Source organism: Candoia aspera, chromosome 7 (assembly GCF_035149785.1).
Source record: "Candoia aspera isolate rCanAsp1 chromosome 7, rCanAsp1.hap2, whole genome shotgun sequence".
NCBI lineage: Eukaryota > Metazoa > Chordata > Lepidosauria > Squamata > Boidae > Candoia > Candoia aspera.
This window is the reverse complement of record NC_086159.1, coordinates 83,481,782-83,503,265: the sequence shown is the minus strand read 5'-3', so window position 1 is coordinate 83,503,265 and position 21,484 is coordinate 83,481,782. Positions and strand designations below refer to the sequence as shown.

The following is a 21,484-nucleotide window of genomic DNA, read 5'->3' as shown; positions in this document are numbered from 1 at the left end:
GCCGTCACTCTCCTGTCCCTGCCTGCAAGCTTCCTGAGTGCACTTTGGGGCACCATCTTGCCCAGAGCACTGAGCCAGAAGGGCCCTGACTTGGTCCAGCCTTATGGTTTAGCATCCTCTTCATATTTCCGCCCAGAGTCCCCTTTTCGGGAGAGATGGGCAGCGATAGAAATTTGAAAAATAAATAAATAAATTTCATCCGAGGATCATACTTACCACGAGTTGCAGTCCTGATAAACCGAAGAGCCAGGAGGGAATTTCTTGCCAGAATTTATGCAGGAGCAGTTTGAGGCATCCACACAAATGTCACCATCTAGGAGCTTCCCCTCTGAAGAAAGAAAGAAAGAAAGAAAGAAAGGGAGAGAGAGAGAGAGAGAGAGAGAGGGAGGGAGAAAGGGGCTTCAGCTCCATAGACTAACTCCATTTTACAAAACCAGCCCACACATATCTGAAAAGGAAGTCCCGGAGTTGACTCTTGCAGATGCGCCTGGATCATTCAAGCCATGCAAATCTTCCCACCAGCCCCCAGCCCGCCCCCCCCCCCGCATGTTTTAGGACATAAAGCCACAGCATAAAGCATGGAAAGTAATCTTCAGATTTTGGGAGTGTGAAATTCTTTCGTGAACTTGCCTGCCCATAAGCTGGTTCTCCTTGGATGTATAACTGCAGGACAGTGGATTAACTCTAGTGCACACTCTCGGTTCACCCGAGGTAACGGGACACTTGGATAGTGCCCCGTAGTGCCTCAGAGTAAATGCCTCCTAAAATACCGTGTGACACACTTGGTGCCTATCGCCGCCATGCAAGTTCTTCCAACTCAGCAGAGGCATCCGCATTACACAGGTTCCCTGAACAGCAGAAAGCCACCCCCCTGCAGTCAGTTTTGACCATCTCTACAAGAGGCTGCCGGCAGAGTATCAGCCAGAGAAAAGGGTACCAAATTTTGCTTCTCCTGGCTCCTGCCGAGTGCCTCTTCCTTCCTTTCATCCATTAAAGTGAAGGCCCTCAGAAATAATTCTGAAGCAAGGGAAGAATTTACACACCACCAATTAATGCTGGAATGCACATAATCCTTTTTTTCTTTTTCTTAAATAGTGGTCCTTTGAGAGAACACACATGTGGGGGATAAATAAATACCTCTAAACATCCAGAAGGGAAAATGGAAACACTGCAGCCCAAAGATTCCTGCTGTAAACAAAGCTGTAAATAAATTACCGGGGCAGCTGCAGCCATCCACACACTGGTCTGGACACACTTCATTGATATTCAGGCTCTGGCAGGTCTTGGTGCAAGGAGACGTGCACACCCGGTACTCCAAGCCCGCCGGACATCTGGGCTCTGAAAGGGAGGGAGCAGTGGGAGAAGTGAGCCTCACAGGACTGTCTAAGTGTGTCTTGAATCAGGTGAAATGGGGGAATCCACTGAAACCCAGATCCTCTCTCCTGTCTTCTGCTTTTCAGACTGGAAATACAGTCTGTGTCTATAAACCTGTAAGAAGCGTGCCTGGGTTTTGGCAACTGTCTCCACTGCCAATGTCCAAAGTGAATTCTCAGTCCGAAGGTGAACGTAATTTAGATGGTGTTTGGCTTGACCTGGGGCAATGTAGCTGTTTCTCCCTTGTTCTGTTCTGGCCAAATTGGTTTTGAAAGCCTGCCAATCACATGCATTTATTCATTCAGCTGGGCTTTTATGCCCCTCTGATCATGTCTGACTCTGACCTCCAGAACAGGGATGAGCTTCAAAACTAAACACAACAATAGAGCCAATTGAATATACTGCTGGAATTATCAGGGGTCAACTCAGCATCGTCTCATAAGCATAAGGGGGGTCTTTCTAGTAAACGCATCTCTATTGTGCTTGTGGGACGTCACATGGGTCACCTGATTTCCACTTCCTCCTTCTTCTTGGGTTTGGGGATTAACGGTCTCCATTACCTCATGGGCAGACCTGCAAGCAGGAGATGCTGCAAGATGCAGCTCTTGCCCTTTAGAAAGTGTCTACAAAGAACCAGTGATGATTAAGTGCTTTCTACTGTGAACCTACCTGTATCCAGATCTACTGAATAAAAGTAAGCTATCTCTATTTTTCCTCATCTAACTACAGTGTGAAGACTGAATTTATTTCTGAACGTAATTAAGTTTAATGTGCAAGTTGTCTTTTGGTTCACGCTTCTACTCTGCAAGATTGCTGTTTGCTGCTTGGAGTTCTTTTAACAACCTTTAAAAACTCCATCATATACAACAACCCACAACCAAGCTGGCAAGGCAGTGGCCCCTGTTCTGATGTACCTCGTCTCTCAAAAATATTCTTCTCTTGTCGCCAGCTCCTAAGATACAGTGGAATAGCTTTGCAGTGCTCTAACTGAGATCATTAGTATTCCCCCCAAATGGGAAAATATACAGTAGCTTTAGGTGGCTTTTCAGCTAAAAGTGCCCTTCTCTGCCTACCCCCCCTCGTGCCATTCACACAAGTGAGTGCACTCAGTAACATGTATACATTATTTCTCCACTTGAGCAAAACGGATACATCCTTCTGATTGCAGGGAACTGCTGGATTTCCACTTGCGGGTGCCCTCTCCACCCTGCACTGTGATGCTAAATGACTTCGTTGCAATCTTAATTAAATTCTCTCGAAAGTTACTAGGACTTACTTCTGAATAAACCTGCTTTGGATCATGCTACGTAATAACTCTGGTTCTGTTCTTAACCATGAAAGCGGTTAGAATTCTCCATAATATAATGTCACTAAGCTAAAAGCCACCCCACCCTGAACAGCCCAAGTCTCCTGGACAAAGTTGTGACCCACGGCTCCACTACGCTTTCCTTTGTGGGGACTTACAGCATCTTTCCAGCATCACCCGGACGTCGCTGAAGGGACAGCCAGCCAGTTCTGTTTGCCTAGCGATGATTGGAGGACTCCAGAGGACACTTTAAACCACTAATAGAGAATGCTCCAAGATCTACACTTCTCCAGTTTTTGTACTATGGTTCTCAGCTTTAAAACACATCTCCCTGGCTATCATTCTTTCTAGCTCTCTATTAGGCACACTGTGATACAAAATGTGTGCAATTTTTTACTTGGATTGTTTACTTTAAAATCCAGGCGTGCAAGGGCAGGACGTGTGGACCTGACATGCAAGGAAAAGCATCTGATTCTTCCCTGGCCAGAAGTGGCCTGTGCTGTGGAGCTCCGGACCAGAGAAGACATGGTCCCAAGCCCATTTGAGGACAAGACAGAGTTTGAAGATTGGGGCAGCATTCGGTGCTCAGCCAAGGGGAGCTGCCCTGTTGCTGATGGATCTAATGAAAACAAGAAACTGGAAAAGCAAAAACTGATGGTGGCACCATCTTGCACAGTGCCTCAAATCCCTCCTGGATGTTACATATAGGTGTTACTTATAGACCCTTAATACAGGTAAGTACGGTAAAGACCCTATAGACCCTTAATACAGACTCTTGTAGAATTATGGTTCTGCAATACTGCACTAACAGCTTGCGCCCCTTGCCTCATAGGAGCATACAGAGAACTTGTAACTTTGAATCTAGCCCATCACCCAAGGAACATTAATCCTGAACACTTACTGCAGGCGCTGCTGGTGGGCCAACCTTCCAGAATCACACCTTGCAGAGCACAATTTCTAGCATACTCCAGAAAAACCGGGCAGTGGCAGTCTCTGTCCTGGGCACACCTGCACATGTCTTCTTCACAGAGGCCAATGAACTTTTCGGGGTCCACCAGGTGATGACATTTAGAAAACACCGATGAAGTTCTTAGCAGCTGGCAATTTTCTATGAAGTCCTGCAGACAGAGAACAACTGGAATGGTCACAGGCCATAATCTAATGAAATGGGGGGTATGGGGAGATGGCCTGTTGCTTCCTAGGCCAAGAATTGTTAGGCTTCTGATCTGCACGCGGTCTCTCCTGAAGCCTTCTACTTACAGTGGAGGCAAGACAAGAACCAGACCAGGTGATCCACTTAAAGTATTTAAAAAAACAAAACAGAAGCAAAAACAAAAAATTGGCAACTGTTACTCCTAAGGAACATCTTGCCTCCACATACACAGACCACCGTTTATCTCACAAATATACAGACAGAAATGACAACCTGGCTCTGGGGGAGAGCATTTCAGATCTGCCCTTGTTGTATTGTGCTGTTATGACTGACACAGTTTTCTGCTTTTCTGTTGTTTTCTATTGTTTTTAATCCTTATTGTTGCTGTATGCCACTCAAGTACAGTAAGGAAAAACAAGTAAGTAATAAATTGTACTGTCCTAGAAAGTTATGTTTGTCTCCAGTAGCAGTGAGGAAGCAAATTCATACATGAATTTTAATTAAGAACTTTTTAACATCTCTATCTTGGATTTTATATTTATATTTTTATTTAAGAATGTTGTTTTTATTGTATCCTAATCTCTATTTATCCTAGTTTTATTGTAAACTGCCCAGGGTCACTCTATGAGTGAGATGGGTGGTGATGAAATTCAAAATATAAATAAAATAAAAAAATAAATATAGCTCACTATCCATCCTTAAAGAAAAACTTGTTTTCAGAAACAAAAAAACATAAATCCTGTGGAATAAAATATCAAAGAATAAAACACTAGTATAAAATACATCTTGGATCCAAAAATAACAATATGCAACATTTTGGAAATACTTCGGTTCTAACCTTCTACAAACAGCTCATTTTAAGCCCCAAATTTTCCAAGTCAGAAGTTGAAGTTCTGAGGACTAAAATTAGAGAGGATGTTGTGAAAAGATTTTAAGAGTTCCTAGCTGCGAGCTTGCGCGTGACCCCTTTCGTTTCATCTCTATGTTCAAAAGAATGTAAATATTTGCTCCCTGTTTCTAAAATTTAATCCTCTACTGTACAATGCGGTAGCAATAGAGAGCTACAGCATGGAAGATCGATGCTGTTGGCTTTGAAGGCAACATGCAAGGCGGGGTGGTGACTTTTTGCCATGGCTACTGAACGCTCTCAAAGGATAAAGCCAAAAGACAGTGAGTGTTTTTGTTCGTTTTTAAAGAAATGCACAACTCAAGGCTGTATGTTTATGTAAAGACAACCAGCGTGCAAAGGTTGTTATCTCAAATTGTGGAAGTCTAATGAGCTACTAAAAGGGCTAATTTAACGAGCTGTTTCCTTAGCCAATGATACAGCAAAGAAAGGCATTTCAATTACTGAAGCAAGATCATATTCCAGGCCTGCAGCCATGGATCTGAGTTGTCTCTTTGGTGAAGATGTAGCCCATCCCACAACATGTTTTGTGGCTGAATTTCCACCATCATTTCAGGAATCCTGATATTATGGGGCACTTAGGAGACTGGCTTACCAAGGAAGAAGGACTCGGCTTAACTCTGTCCTTCCAGTCCAGGTTTTAAGTCCAAACCCATAACTGCTACAGAATATTCATTTCATTAAATTAAAATGGACCATAACTAACATTTAACATAATTCAAAATTAACAAACACATTAGTCTAGCTCAGTGTTTCTCAACCTTGACAACTTGAAGAGGTGTGGATTCAACTCCCAGAATTCTGAGAGTTGAAGTCCGCACCTCTTCTAGTTGTCAAGGCTGAGAAACACTGGTCTAGCTGAATTGGTCATCTGCCCATTTGGCCATTATTCTTTGGCTTGTCCAAGTCTCCGCTCACAAAATGTCTGGCTTACAAGGAGAGACAACACATCCACTGAAGTCACTGCAAGAGCACTGAGGCTCTTCTCAAAGATGCCTTCTGGACCGGGGCCTGCAGGGGATGAAAGAACAAGGGAAATTCCTCAGCCTGAGCCAGGACTATTGTGCCCCGATCCCAGCAGCTGACTGGGCCACGCAGAAACAGGCAGAGGTAGGGACAGCTTTGCATTGCCAAGGCCGAAATTAGCAAACAAAGAAAACCGTTTTCTTCATGGAAAGCGAAATTCTTCAACAGGCACTGGCATTGCTACAGCGCTATTAATAGAACAATGTTCTGCTTTGACAGCAAATGCATTTCGGACAATACTGTGAAGTCTTCTGAATGTGCATAATTCAGAAGCTTCTCAGCACTTTCCTGCTGTGATTCTTTCAGGGATCCATGGTCTGCACTGCTTTTGCAGAAAGGCAAGTTTTAGCCCGAGGATCTCATACCATTTGGCTAAAGGGGGTGGGCCTCTCACATACTCAACAGAACAGAAACCAGATAGATTTCATGAGGATAGGGAAGTTCCTCAGCAAACCCTCACTTGAGCAGAAACAGGACAAGCAAACTGCAGTGGCCCATGTTAACAGGCAGAAGGGGAACACTCTTGGATTTCCTGATGTTGTTTCAATTTTAAAAAATGGGGAAAGTGCCCCCTTGTATCCTTGGACCAAGCTAGTGCCATATTTAACCACTACATGGGCTTTTAGTATAAAAAACAGTAGATGCATACCACGGCCTGGGAATATATGCGGGGGTAATACCAGGTGCCAAGACACTGAGGAGTTCACAGGGGAGGCATTTCATGGGCTGATAAGTTAGTTTCTCACACATTTTTAATGGACAGTCTGTTTTGCATGCACGATTAATAAATGCTCAGTGTTTGGGGTATAAAAGCTTTACAAACCCGCCCCCTTGCACGGACATCTCATGGTGAAACATTGCATGCATACCTGGCGTCCGTCCCAGGGAGCACTGCATGTTTACTCCCTGTAAGTATTTACCTTTAATAAAGCTTGTGATGATCACACTAGCTTTCAACTCTTCTTTCTTGGAAATCTCTCATGGTTATTGGTCCCTGGAGGGCATTTACATTTGCATTTACATGTGGGGAAACACCCCCAAAACTACGGACAGTCATCATTATCAGAAGTCATCATGAATTTGTTAAGAACAAATCTTAACTGACTAACCTTACCTAATTTTTTAAAATTGGGGAACGCCCAAATAGACAGTAGATGTGGGTTGTAGATGTAATATATCTTTGCTTCGTTAACCATTTGACAAAGTACCTCATGACGTGCTGATTAGCAAGCTAGTCAATTGTGGACTGGATGACATGATGATTAAGGGGATACCTAGCAGGATCCACTGTTTTTTTTTTCTCCCCTTCTGCAGTATCAATTCTCTTCCCCTGAACACGCAGAGCCTCTTTCAGCTATAATGGCCTGAAAGCTGTTTATGAGTTCCAAAGGTGCAGGATATCTTCAACATCTCCTGATTTTGATTGCTATTCTCATCCCCTGAGCATGCTTCTTTCTTGGTCTGTCTTCCATCTTTATAGAAGACTGCTTCTTCTGTCCATTTCTGTTGTAAAGCCTACTTTTGATTTGATAAATCTTCACCCTCTCTCATTAACTGAGGTGTAGCCACTCACTTCTCCAGTCCTTTGATTATTTTTCCCCCCTTCAAGGACTGCTTTGAGCTTGTATTTGTTATAAATATGTGTCAGGAGGCTTTCTGACCAAAAGACAAAACATACTCCAACCACGGCTCTCACAGCTGCAGAATCCTGTCCATACAGTTTTGCTTTTGCTTCTGAGCGCCTCCTCTCAAGAGCTGTTCTTGTGCAGGATGGGAAGGAAGGCAGATTCTGATGGAATATGGGGTGGGGTGGGGACCTGTGGAATAACAGCAGCTTAAAATGGAGCCAGTCAGGGAGGTGATGGGCTCCCCTGCATGGGATGGAGTCAAGCAGAGACTGAATATCCACCTTTGAGCTCTTGCTCATAAACTGAAAATCTGGAGCATAAAAGATGTACAGACCCCAACACCTAGAGAAAAATTCAGCAACCGTGAACGCCATCCTAATGTATCTCTCACAATGCCACCAGGCACAGAAAAAATCCTTTTTTTCATTGCAAAATCATTGTTAACTTGTGGGGAGAGTATTTGCCCATATTCTTTTGCAACTGTTACATATGTACTATCCAAATGAATGTAATAGGAATCCTATCATTCTTTTAAAAAAGGTTTTGTCAGCTGTGTCCATAGCCTGGATTTGTAAGGTTTTATTGAGTCAATCTCCCTTTCAGGAACCTCAAGTCAGCTGTTGAGGACAGAGTGGCATCACCTGCTTGGAACCCCCCAAGCTATCCTCCTGCCCTCTTGCCTGCTGGAGGACACCGTCCCCTCACTGGGGCTGAAGGACAGTCCAACTGCTCTCCTACCTTCCAACTTTGAAGAAAATAGGTTAAAGGAAAGCCCCTGCTTGTCCAGGACAGTGCAAATCCGAAGAGTTGGAAATCTGAATGGAACCCATCCTGTGGGGCTTGTCCTGAGACCCACAGCACAAGAAACTGAAAGAATGTCCTAGCTACTACTTTATAAAAAGGTTTCTACGTTCACAACGTTCAACTCTGTGTTAGCTATCACAGTACATTTTTTAATGAACTATGAAACTTATAAGCAGTTATTCTTACTAATTCTTACGCACTCACACAATCACAATCCTAAATTCATCAGGCAAACTTTGAAACTAAATATACTACATTATAAGATTTTAAGACAAGTTATGTTCCTAAAGTAAGAAAACAACTTTAGATTATCATGGTTTGAAAATATTATCTTTTTTCCAAATAAGTAGGGGAATCCCACAGAAGTAGTCAAAATGGTTTCATTTTCCGACTTATTCATGAACCTGAAAGCCCCAAGGAAGTTCAGGCTAATAATAAGCAAAGATTTTCCTGCAGAAAGTTCAGCATTATGCCCTCCCTTCCTTTTTCTGGAGATTCTTTTCTTCCAAAGTACATAAATACACTCTCATTTGGCATGTTCTGGACCTTCCACGCTATTCTCGTGTTGCGTTAGCAAAGGGCTGTTCACTGGCTCCCATTTTGAGCCACAGACCAGTTTAAATTGCTGCCTTTCTGTCTGACTGTGTGTGTCTCTCTCTCACACACACACACACCAATACATGTCTGCATTTATTTCTGGACTGCGCTATCATCTTTCTTGCTGGCTTCACCTCTGTGAAATTTAGATGGCTTTTAGGAGGGGTTAAAGCCCTTTTTAGTTCATTGTTGGGATCACGTAAGTCTCGCTTATCCCAATTACTCTCATTAATCTTGACAGTCCCTAGGTTAGTTCCTGTTCCAGTTTAATTATGGATGGGTGCAGTATCATAGCACATTGCTTTAAATAAACACAGTATGGTTGTTGTGTCTAATGGTTGTCAGTACTGGTTTTACTGGTTGGGTTGCTAAGGTGTGAACTAATTTCATTGGATGGAATTTTGTAGTTACAGCATCTTTCTGATTTGTACTGCACCTGAAGGCCCTCTAGTATTCTTGTCTACCAGTCCAACGATTGTCACAATTTTTACACTGGATATTTTCCGATGATTTGGGTTCTAACCAATCATGGAAGTAGCATCAAAGTATGTAGAAGGTTCCAAGCAAGGTGGTTGTTTGCGAAGTCAGTGGTGTCAAATGTAAACTTAAAACTTTCAAATACTGTAGTTGGTCGATCTCTTTGGTATGACCACCCAGAGTCCCTCTTGTTGGGGGGGAGATGGGCGGTGGCAAAATTTGAAAAATAAATAAATAAATGGCTTCAAGATTTTTGTTGTTATTTGCTACAACTGAATATTGCAATCTTCTATTAATCGACTGGGGGATTTCCCACCCCCTGCTGCCCTTCCAAATAGGGGAAGACCCTGGGTCTCACACCGCTGCACAAACCTTCTCTGCAGCCCCTGACGAAATGTTGCATGTGTAGCTCGGGGGCGTCACTCGCTGGCATTTCTTTTGCTGGTTGCTCATGGCCCAGGAGTTAGCAAAACCGTAGCTGTTCTCTTCCAGTATCCCTGAAATTGAAAGGAGAGCCAACAGCACATCAGTCTGATAATCTAGTTAGAATTCCCTTGTTAACACAGACTTGAAGTGGGAAAGGGTTCAGTTACAGAGAGATCTGCACTGTAACCTGCTACCGAAAGCATATCATTATCTTTTGAAGTCATTTCCCATATGCACCAAACCTGAAAAATCACTCCAAGCTCTTGCATTTCTAAGAAGCAATTCTAATTAGGTAAAATACTCAGAGACTAATTTATGATTTGGCAGCATGAACACTTCAGTTTCTGATCGTATAAAGGAAAGTTGCATGGCTGAGGCCCCAGGGGAAACTTCCTGGTTTGACTTATTTGTGGGAGCACAGCCCTCATCACACCAGAGGCCAAGACGTGCCTTTGGAGTGGGACTCCATATAAATTTATGTCACACACACACACACACACACGTCCTCCTAGAAATAAATATGACACGCAACAAAATCACAGAATTAACAAATTAACAGCAACAGGTGAATTGCATCTCACAGAATCCAAGATCTGGCTTATTCATAGAAGCAGGACAAAATTCCAAAATCCTGAAATTATGATGCACCTCAGACATGCATATTCTTCTGTGTTGCTTCATCTCACAGTACATGATAGAAACAAGCCACAACAGTTTTAAAGATGCGTTGGATATTAAGCCTGTGCCTTGATTCTCCACCTATTCCAGGCCCAAATTGGAATCCCAGACTGGTAGCATTCCAGTTAGTTTTGAACTCAATGGCAGGCAGAAGGGACAGCTCTATTTTCCCGTTCTCTGGAAAACTCTGTCTCTACCAGGCAGTTTGAAAGAGCTGAGTTCAGGGACTGACTGCCCTGCCCTCAGATCAGAGGGCATCCTTTATCCCATCACAGCTTCTTGAAAAGAACTGGTTAGAGAACCTCAGTTTAACCCTTTGCTCCCCTCAAAGTGTTCAATTTCTAATGCATCGAAGGGAAAAAGACAGATTGTGTCTCTCTGGTCTGCCTGACTGATGTCCAGCCTGAATTTTCTCTTAAGATTGTTGTTGTTGTCGTTCAGTTGTTAAGTCATGCCCGACCCTTCGTGGCTCCATGGGCCAAAGCACACCAGGCCTTCCTGTCCTCCGCTGTCTCCCGGAGTTTACTCAAATTCACGTTCATGGCATCGGTGATGCTATCTAACCATCTCATCCTCTGCCATCCCCTTCTCCTTTTGCCTTCAGTCTTTCCCAGCATCAGGGTCTTTTCCGGTGAGTCCTCTCTTTGCATTAAAAGTATTTGAACTTCAGCTTCAGTGTCGGTCTTTCCAATGCACCGTCAGGGTTGATTTCTTGTAGGATTGACTGATCTGACCTCCTTGCAGTCCAGGGGACTCTCAAGAGTCTTCTCCAGCACCACAGTTTGAAAGCATCACTTGGCTATTTCTCCATGCCCTCCAGGCCAGCCCATTCAGAAAGGGACATTGTTGATCCCTGGCTACCCCCTTTTCCTTTGCCAAATCTTTCAGTGTTCTGGCCCTTTTGCAAATATCCTTCTGGTCCATGAAAAAAAAGAGCATAAACATTCATATAAAGAGAAACAGGGTCTTCCCACTGCAAACCATTTTCCAGGATTCAGAGAAATGTTTAGCTGGGTTATTCTGATACAAAACAGGTGGGGGGTCTTTCAAAGTCCAGAGTCCTGCTTCAAAGCAAGATGGCCCACCCTTCCTCACCCAGTCATGGTAGAGATTTTCTGACCGCCCCTTCTTCATATTTTGATCGCCTTCTCAAGATTGACCACGAAGAGGGTTTTAGCTTTAGACTAGGGAAATGGAGGCTGACTGGCACATTTATTGACTCTACTAATCCAATTGCTGTCCAGGGTTTCAGATGGAGGGTTTCTTAGCCCTGCCTGGAGAGGCCAGAATTAAACCTGGATACTTTTGTAGGCCAGAGAACAGCTCTGTCCCTGAGCTGTAGTCCCGCCCTTCATCCTGCAGGGAGGAATAGTCAAAGCTGTACAGGGTGGGAAGAAATGGGCAAATTTGGCCAAATCCCTGAGGCCACTGTATTACCACATCTTTCTTGTTTCAATGCATTAACATTTGCATCAGTTGAATGTATCCTACATAAGAAGTTTGTAGAACTGCACATTGCTTCCTGGAAGTAAAACTTCTATGTCTGGCACTAACACCGCTTTCATTGTGCCAGATCGGTCACATCAAGTACTTCTATGACTCAGCAGCCTGATCGAAGGGCTCACCCAGACAGATTGACCCCTCCTTGAGAAACTGATATTTCTTTTCCTTAAAAACATGGGATTCGTACTGTTGTGGTTGTTAGCAAAGTTTACTGAGGCAAGGTTTAGTAAGGTAAAGGTTTCCCTTGACATTAAGTCCAGTCGTGTCTGACTCTAGGGGGCGGTGCTCATCTCTGTTTCAAAGCCGAAGAGCCGGCGTTTGTCCGTAGACACTTCCGTGGTCACGTGGCCGGCATGACTAAACGGGACGCCGTTACCTGCCCGCCGAAGCGGTGCCTATTAATCTACTCACATTTGCATGTTTTCGACTGCTAGGTTGGCAGGAGTTGGGACTAGCAACGGGAGCTCACCCCGTCACGCAGATTCGAACCGCCGACCTTCCGATCGGCAAGCTCAGCAGCTCAGCGGTTTAACCCACAGCGCCACCGCGTCCCACGACGCAAGGTTTACTTGTGTGCAAACTGTAATACTGTGTAGAGTTCAAGGCGGCAGCTTCTGAGTACACCCAGTCACCCCTGGGTCAGACCAGCACGTTATTTTGTAATGCATCCTGCTTGTGTTTTGAATCCTGCCATGTTTGTTGTGATACAACAAAGGATTTTTTTCCACCAGCGACTAAAATCCATTCATTTATTTATCAATCAATCAATCAATCAATCAATCAGTCAAATGTATCACCGCCCAACTCCCCCCAAGGAGGGGCTCTGGGTGGTTTACAATAAGACACAATTAAAACAATGCAATATAAAACTATAGAGTAAATATAATACATAATAAAATATAAATATGATGGAAACCAGATGGCTAAAAGTTCTCTATTAACCCGCAAGCAAAACAGGGCCATTCTAGGGAGCTAGCCATCCCCAGCAGTGACTATTCTCCCTCCCGCCCCAGGCACGGTGACGAAACCAGGTCTTCAATCGTTTGCGGAAGTCCAGGAGTGAAGGGGTCTGTCTCACCTCCGGGGGGAGAGTGCTCCAAAGGGTAGGGGCTACTGCGGAGAAGGCATGCTTCTGCGACCCTGCCAGATGGAACTCTTTAGCAGATGGGATCCGTTGCATGCCCTCTCTACATGCCCAGGTGGGAAGGGTTGATGTAATGGGGACGAGACGGTCCCTCAGATAGCCTGGTCCCATGCCATGTAGGGCTTTAAAGGTCATAACCAACACCTTGAATTGAACCTGGAAGCAAACTGGCACCCAGTGCAGCTTGCACAGTAAAGGTGTTACACATGCCACTCTTGGGGCACCTAGAATTACCCACGTGGCTGCGTTCTCAACCAGCTGTAGCTTCCGGATCCATTAATAAATAATATTTAATATTAATAAATTTAATAATAAACATTATCAAATATTAAATTATTAAATTAAATTGAATATTGAATAAATTAATAGACAATTTAATATTAATAAATAATTTAATATTAATAAATAATAAATAAATCCATTAAGGGTTGAAATCCAAGAACGATGTTTTAAATCAGTGTCTGATATTAATAATGGACCAGAGGAAGGAAAACATGCAGAAGCTGAATCCAGAGGAATCAGTCTTATTGGTCAAAGATTACAAGGTGTTCAAAAATCAGAAGTCTTATTTATCCCTTTCCTGACTATCAAATTTTATTCAAAGTTTCTGCCTTTGAATTAAATTTGTAGTCAGAAAAGGTGCTAGCAAATTCCTGATTTTTTGCCGCCATAGACTAAGATGGCTGTCCTCCTACCAGCTATTTGGCACCGCCCGCTTCCCTCCCTCAGAGGCTCTGAAGCCCCTGTTCACCTTCTGAGGCACAACCTCCGATGATCAGCTCATGAGAGCTGAAGCCCAGGCTGCTTCCTCAGAAATGACAAAACTCTTCTCTGCCCCCAGGGCTTAAGAGGACAGATCCGAGCATGATGTCTGATGCCTCAGCCACAAGAGGAACCCAGGCTACATGGGGAGGGGGCCTCGCCCGGAGCTGAAGATCTGGTCCAAAGTGCCAGGTCTGCTGTTTAAATCAGCACGTCCTGCCTGACCTTCTCCTTGGCCAAAGTCATAGTGCTGGTTATGGCCAGATTTCTTGGATGTCTCATGCTTTAAGACAGTTAAGGTCTCCAACAGAGGTTCTTCTCTTCCTCCTTCTGCCATCCAAGCTGCCCTGTCCTTCTCAAGAATTGTTCTCAGGCTCTCTGCCCAGGAAGACCAGATTAGCTGCTTCTGCCAGCAGCCAACACTTCACCTCCAGGCACTAATCGTATTTTGTCTGCTGAGATCTATTGGAATTGATCGGGGTGGTCTCCCCCTCCTCCTCCTCCTCCTCCCCCTCCTCCTCCTCCTCCCTTTAATGCCGTGTTTCTCAATCTTAGCAACTTTAAGATCTGTGGACTTCAGTTTCCAGGATTCTCCAACCAGCAACCTTGGCAACTTTAAGATCTGTGGACTTCAGTTTTCAGGATTCTCCAACCAGCAACCTTGGCAACTTTAAGATGTGTGGACTTACTAAGTTGCTGGGGTTGTGAAACACTGTTTTAATGAGCTAATTCAAGTTTACCTAGAACAGTTTCTATCTTTACTTTTATTACTGCTAGCAACTGCCAGTGCCATTCTGAAGAAAAAAATTGGAGGGCAATGGAATAAATAACTAAATTTTATGTGGCTTCCTTCAACTGTGCAGTGGCACTTAGGCTCAGCTTATCCCTCTGCTCTAAGCAACACACAACCCTCCCAACAAAGTCACCTTTCTGGATGAGAAAATTAGGCATGCGACATAGGGGTGGAGGTGCTAGATAAGGTCTAGCAATACCAGGTTCAAGTCCCCCTTCACCCACAGCAGCTCATGAGGTAGCTTTTGACATCCAAACAGGGTTATTGTTGGCGGAAAAAAAAATAGAAGGAGGGAGCTCCTGAATGAGAAGCAGGATGTAGCCCTGATCAGTCAACATTGTCCTGCTCTCCCATCCATTTCTATTCCACTTGCTCCCAAATTGTTCAGAAAATAAAGCTTTAACTCACCAGGAAACTGCGTAAAGACCCTTGGCTACCCTGCATGAGAGGCCTCCTATCTTATCCCCCAAGCATGGGAACACCGTTTGAAGGAGAGATATTGCTCAGAGTTTATAAGAGCATCAAATTCTGTCTAAAGGCGTTGGCAAGACAGAAACTTCAGAGACTCACAACCTCAGAAACACAATGTGTTTCTTAAAAGGAGAGATCAATTAAAAAAGAAGAAGTGGATTGTGAACTTAGTTCCTACCTTCTGTTTTTGGGGAGACACATTACTATCTGATCACAGATATGGAAAAATCCTGAATTTCTGAATTATCTTTTTTTTTTTAATGAAGCTGAAAACACATTTCACACAAAGTATTTTTCCCTTTGAGAAAACAAACTGGAAGTTTCCTTCCTTTAAAAAAAAACATGAACATGTCTATTATTGCTCGTTCATTGACTTTCCTTCCATAATGAAAAGCCAGAAAGGTGACCCAGGTCCTCAGGCAGGAAGCACAGGGATACACCCTCTTTTGGGCCCTGGGGGCAGATACGGGTTTTCTAGAGCACGTTATCGGCATTCACACAAAACAGCTGCCACCCCCGACTATTCACAAAATGGTTCTCAGGGTGGGCAGCATCCATGTACCAGAAGACCAAAGTGTGAGGTTACTTTTGCAACCCCCTCCAGTCCCAGAAGGTCCCTACATTTTTGCTGGAAGATGGTCTGCCATTCTCCATGATTATTTGCTAACTATGCCTATTTGAGATCCAGAAGCATTCTCAGAAACAAAGCTAATTCAGTTGCTTCGGTTGCCACTATGCACACGTCCTCTTTCTTTAAATCAAAAGAATCAAGAATAAAATTGAAGTCAGATGGGACAGGTCTTCTAACGGGCACTGAGGGAGACCCAACAGGGGCTCAGCGTTTCCTTTGAAAGCTGGGTCTCTGGAGTTCAGGACTCATGGGGGCAGGGGTGTATTCAAATGATTCCCCTCTTGCAGACACTGCCAGAGATCGCCTCCTGTCTCTGCACCTTTGGCCACTAAAGCAAATGGCAAGAACCAGAGGAGGGGAAGGGTCTTGACCTGCTATCCCTGGATCTGTTTCTCACCTACTGGTAAGTCCCTGTGCTTAAGAGACAAGAGAATAATCTCTCTCTCTCTTGCTTCTTTTCAAGATGTAGCTTAGATGGAAGTGAGGCTCTCCTATCCTCATATATTTCTACTAAAACTGGCTTTTATTTCAAATAAAACATGTCTGCTAGCATTCCCTAATAGCTGGGCTTTGTCCATGCTTTGCATCCAAGGCAGCAATATAATTAAAATGTTTTATATGGGAATTCCACTGCTTACGTACTCAATATTTTTTCAGCCCTGTGCTTATGTTCAGGAGTCTATGCTCTCACAAAGGCTCTTGCTGAATTCAGATCTCCAACAGATGCCCATAATTGGACTGACATTTAAAAGTGTAAGTGCAGGATATTGGGTAGGGCCTTCTTGGATTGCCATCAGCATCTGGAGAAAGTAGCCAGCTTGCTTGCTGATGGCTTGATAGGAGCAAAATTTACGTTGCTTCTCAACAATCCTGCAGTTCTGCAGAGAGCCCCAAATACTTTATCCATTCTTCCTTTTCTTTTCTTCTGAACCTTTTAGGAAATTGCCCAATCCTGGATACTCTTAAACACCATCAACATTCCATGTTTCTTTTTAATTAAAAAGAGATGTTTTTTCAGGTACAGTGAATCATCAGGAACAAAGTCAGTCAAAAACAACGAAAAGAGACCTTTCACATTTGGCTGTTAATTTACTGACCCTTTCCAAAAGGTTTCAAATTGCATAACATTTTATTCTAGTAAGCTTTCTCTGTACAGCTGCCCTGGGCTCAATCAGATAAGTTAAATTCTTAAACTTTGTACAGCCATAACTAAAGTAGAGGTTGCGGAGTTTTTAAAGGCACGTTTCTGCAGCAGGCTCACACCCAACTCAGCCACTGCTGCGGACTGAGGACAAAACCTTCGCTGCTTCTAAAGGGCCACTCCTCACCTGTCATTCGCCCTCAAGCAGCTGTTTGCAGTAAACACTGTTTCAGGCTTTTCTTGGAGGCTGTGAACACGCATCTCCCGATCTGGATCAGAGCCCTGTGCGGTTTCTCCAAAAAGACAGTGGCTGGAAGAGTGTCGGCTTTGAGGAAACGGGGCTTAAAGCTCAGCCTGAGAGAGCGAGTGCCCTGGAACAGTGGGGATTCGGGAACAGATGATGAAGGAGCTGATCTGGAAACACCTTTACAGCCCCACAGAGATCAGGAGAAGCCAGGCTAAGGAATAAATCCTGCTAAAGCAACAGTTATCCCTTTTTATCCCCGGGAATGCACAACTGTCGCTTATCTCGATTTCAGTAGATCAGTCACTGTATCGGAGGGAAGTATGGCGTGGCATGATCCCAGATCTGGTGCTCTCTAGGATTTTTATTACCAGGGCTGAGATAAACGGGGGAGATATTTGTTTGTTTATTTGTTTGTTTGTTTGTTTATCAGATCTGTCACTGCCCATCTCCTCTCACCAGAGTGACTCTGGGCAGTTTACAACAAGAGTAATCAATTAAAAAATAAATATAATATACAATACAATATATAAAAATATAAACACCATTAAAAACTATGAAGATAATTAGTGAGAGACACAAAGTTCATTCCGCTCTGAATTCTCAAATCACAACTTTTATGTTTTCCTTAAAAGAGATTGAAAACGAGTGTTTGTTGCACTGTTTATACCAAAGGAAGACAGGCACTAACCAATGTTATTCTTGCTTGTCACTTTGCAGATGTTAATATTCTCAGCCTCATTCCTAAAGGCGGGTTTGGTGACGAAGTGCACAGGAAGCATATTGCTTGCCCATTTGTCAGAGGAAGGAGAATTGGGGGAGATATGAACCACCAGCTACAAATAAAGTTCAGACTGGCCCTGATAGAATGGACAGTGGGGTGGAAACAGCAGGGACAAAATGTCTAACTCAGGATCTAGCGTCTAAAGAAAGACTGAACTGGGTAGTTATAGGATGGGAACATCCTGTAACTAGTTTGGCAGCAGGGCATGTAAAAACAATTTGGGGATCTCAGTTAATCACAAGCTAAGCATGTGTTTTTATGCTGTGTTAAGACAGCCATAGTTTGCGAGGCAGAACAGATGATCAACACTCTTTCTAAATCAGTTTGAAATGGAATGTCAAGCTAGAAGGATTTAGAGCAACTGGAAAGTTTCAGAGGTCTGCAGTGGAGGCACGCAAGAACATGGGAACAAAATTGTGTAAGAAGACCTTCAGCTCACAGGAGAGAAGGGTGAGTTGTGCTGTGATATCACTCTTCCAAAACCTGAAGGGCTGTCTTTGCTACTCTGGAGGTCTAGGTGAGATATAATGGGCTAAAGACAGAGGAGGCAGATTGAGGAAAAGATTCTTAGTGCTAAGAGCAATTTAATCCTGAAATAGCCAACTTTCCCTGGGCAACCAGTTCATTCATAACCTTTTTTCTCTTGCTGTCCCATGTCAACAACACTGAAGGAAATGGGAAAGCTGCACTCTAGCATGACACATTCAGTCCTACGCAAGAAGCCCAAACATCAGCTGGGACATCTTCAACAATCTCCAGGAGACTGTCCTGTGAATCAGAGGTTGGTCTTTGGAGAGCTGGGCCAAAGCTTGGATGAGATATAAAGCCGTGTCCAAGGCCACGTAAGATGGACCTCTCGGACACAAACTTTACCTCAGGTTGGTGAACCCACCCGGCTGCCACTCTCTCCAGTTCAGTATTCCCACCTCAAGAGGAGGCCGGTCACACTGATGTCTTGCAAAGAGAGGCACTCCAGACACAATGAGGACCTGTGTAATGAGGGAGGAGTATCATACCTGGCTAGGTTAATTAGCAGCTTTCAAGTAAACGTTACTGGAAGGAAGGCAATACCACAATATGCTGTCCAGCACAATGCCAATGCTCACCTTCCTGGGTCATGAAGTCATCTTCAGCAAATCTGTTGAAATTCCCACAGAGTCCACATGTCCTATTATAGTGCTTCTCTGCAAGGCTTAGAAGAACGTTCCCACTGATGTCAGTCTTCACCACGAAGCCATGCTCCTCACTGGACAGCTTATAATAGCCGGCTTCCCTTTCCAGAAAGACCCCATTTGAGGCGTATGGTATTACAATCCTGTCACAAGAGGAAGAACACGTTTCCTTAGTACTGGGTGCAGAAAATAATACACCTGTTGGTTCTGGAATATTGCCACTGATATGACCAAAACATTTACCTTTTTTCACCTTGAGTCACAGTTCCATCCAAGAATAAGCGAACATCAAAATATTCTCCAAGGTACAGAGAAAGGCTGGTTCTTCTTCCATTGTGATAGTCACCTGAAATGAAACAAGAGGCTAGTGGCCTTTCTGCTAACAATCATTTGCTTGCTCTTCTTTTTAGCAGTTCTGGGTAAATTATGAGAAACCTTTGTTCTTATTTTGTTAAACTTGCATTTAGTATACCAGCTCTTTGGTGTGCTGATTTCCAAAAGACATGGAAAATCTTCAAGGCCAGGGATGTCCACAGAGAATGGGGGGAAAAAAAAAAAATAAAGATGACTGCATTGAGGGTCCAATTGAAGCTTCACCCATTTTTTTATGTGCACAGTAGAACACATTAAAAATGAAAAATGCAAACCAAGTAAGTCTGCAGAAAAGTTCAGATCAAAGGAATTTCTCTACCACGTTTAATCAAAGTGCAAAGTGGATTTTCTTGTAAGTTCATGGAACTGCAAAGGTCACATAGCCTCCTGCCTTGATGGCACAAAAAATCTACTGCTACATCATTCATCACAGACAGACATCAAAAATCTGTTTGAAATCTCTAGTGAAGGGGAATCCATTAGGACAGTATGATACTCTGTTGAACAGCTCCCATCTCTAGGAAGCTCCCTTATATTTAACTGAAATGCTCATTCTTCTAATCTGCCAAGAACTGAAGAACTTTGGATAACATTTCCATGTGCAAAATGCAGTTTAAACTCACCAAGCAGTAGGAAAGATCTCTTTGCACAGTCTCCGGCAAGCAGGTAACTGCAGTCGCCAGCAAAATCATACAGCAGTTCATCAAAGGTTTTAATGTGATCATCTCCGAAAAGGCTACAGCGTGCAAACCTCGGAGAGACATCTCTTTCCCCTGCAAGACCATGATTAGTTAATACGGGATGTCCAAAGCATAGGGTGTCCATGTGGTTCTATTATTTTCAAGCAAGGTGACAAATGTCAGCAACAGTCAGCATTCAAAGGGACAAACTAGAAACCAGAATGACACCAACAGAGCCAATAACACTTTTTAAAAGGCCTACCCTACCCACAACCCCCGCATGAAATGAAGCCAGAATAAGAGATGGGCAGGGGTTTCACTGAATGGGCAGAACATGAGCTGCAGCGAAAGAGGAGAAAAGACCAGAGGCAAGGGAGACCTTGGGGTTTTCCTCTGCCTCTGCCCACAGACCTGGGATGCAGCAAAAAAGGAAATGCAACAGCGTCCCTTTCCTCCTGGAGAACAACTCTGCATACAGTAAAAAAACCCCACATTTGGTTAATACACACTAAGCCACCATGTGGTTTGCTAGGATTGCCTTAAAAAACCTGAGTTTGCTTCGGAAACTCAGGAAAAGATTTTGCATTTTATATTTTTGTCTTCTATTTATATGTATATTTAATGTATTATTTATAGTTTTATTGAATTTTAAATTTTACTTTTATTGTAAACCGCCCAGAGTCCCTCCTTCGGGGGGAGATGGGTGGTGGTAAAATTTGACAAACTAATAAATAAATGAATGAATGAATAAATAGAGGTTTGGATTCAAACTACTTGCCATCCTTTGTCCAGGTATCAGACCAGGTCACTGCATGGGACAGAACAGGTATACCATGAGACATCTGAGGGTGGACGGAGGCTGGTATGGTATTAACACATGCTAATGACTTGACAGCCACTAACAGGTAATGAAGTGAGACATTTTGTACTGTAACTATACTCTGAGCAAAAAAGCTTGTACTAATTTCACAATTGGACAAGAACGCCATGATAGGATAACTGAGTAGGCAAATGATGGACCACACATCTTCTTACCCAGTGTCGATACAGGCAGAGCTAAGAGCAGTAGTAGTAAGAATCTGGACCCGATCATCTATAAAATAATTGTTAAAAAAGGGTAATTAAGAGAAAAATCCATACTGTGCAGCACAATCCTGTTAACTTTGGATTAAACTGGGTTTGTTCCAAGGAAGGGTGGACAGAATGTTATCCTAGCTAAGTTCTATCTGCTGTTGGTTTTTCCATTCATTGGCATTCATATCTAGTCAGGTCAGCTCCCAATATTAAACATTTGGGAACCTGTATAGAAATACTGCAGGTAGTCACTCCAGCACTGTCTAAATACGGCAGTCAAAAAAGACCTAGAAATTAGGGCAACCCCTACGGGGAGCATTGACTTTTGACTCACAAG

General features: G+C 43.5%; 1 protein-coding gene across 1 annotated transcript in view; it reads right to left on the bottom strand.

The window, feature by feature from the left end:
• The window catches only part of VWF (von Willebrand factor), a 158,972-nt gene extending 137,806 nt beyond the window's left edge, over positions 1–21,166 (bottom strand). The window contains exons 1-8 of the mRNA XM_063308370.1: positions 21,109–21,166; positions 20,017–20,166; positions 19,265–19,367; positions 18,956–19,164; positions 9,645–9,769; positions 3,582–3,798; positions 1,216–1,338; positions 217–328 (exon numbers count right to left, since the gene is read on the bottom strand). Of these exons, the coding sequence (XP_063164440.1) occupies positions 217–328; positions 1,216–1,338; positions 3,582–3,798; positions 9,645–9,769; positions 18,956–19,164; positions 19,265–19,367; positions 20,017–20,166; positions 21,109–21,166 (1,097 nt within the window). The remainder of the gene's footprint in view (positions 1–216; positions 329–1,215; positions 1,339–3,581; positions 3,799–9,644; positions 9,770–18,955; positions 19,165–19,264; positions 19,368–20,016; positions 20,167–21,108) is intronic.
• Between the last annotated feature and the right edge of the window lie 318 nt (positions 21,167–21,484).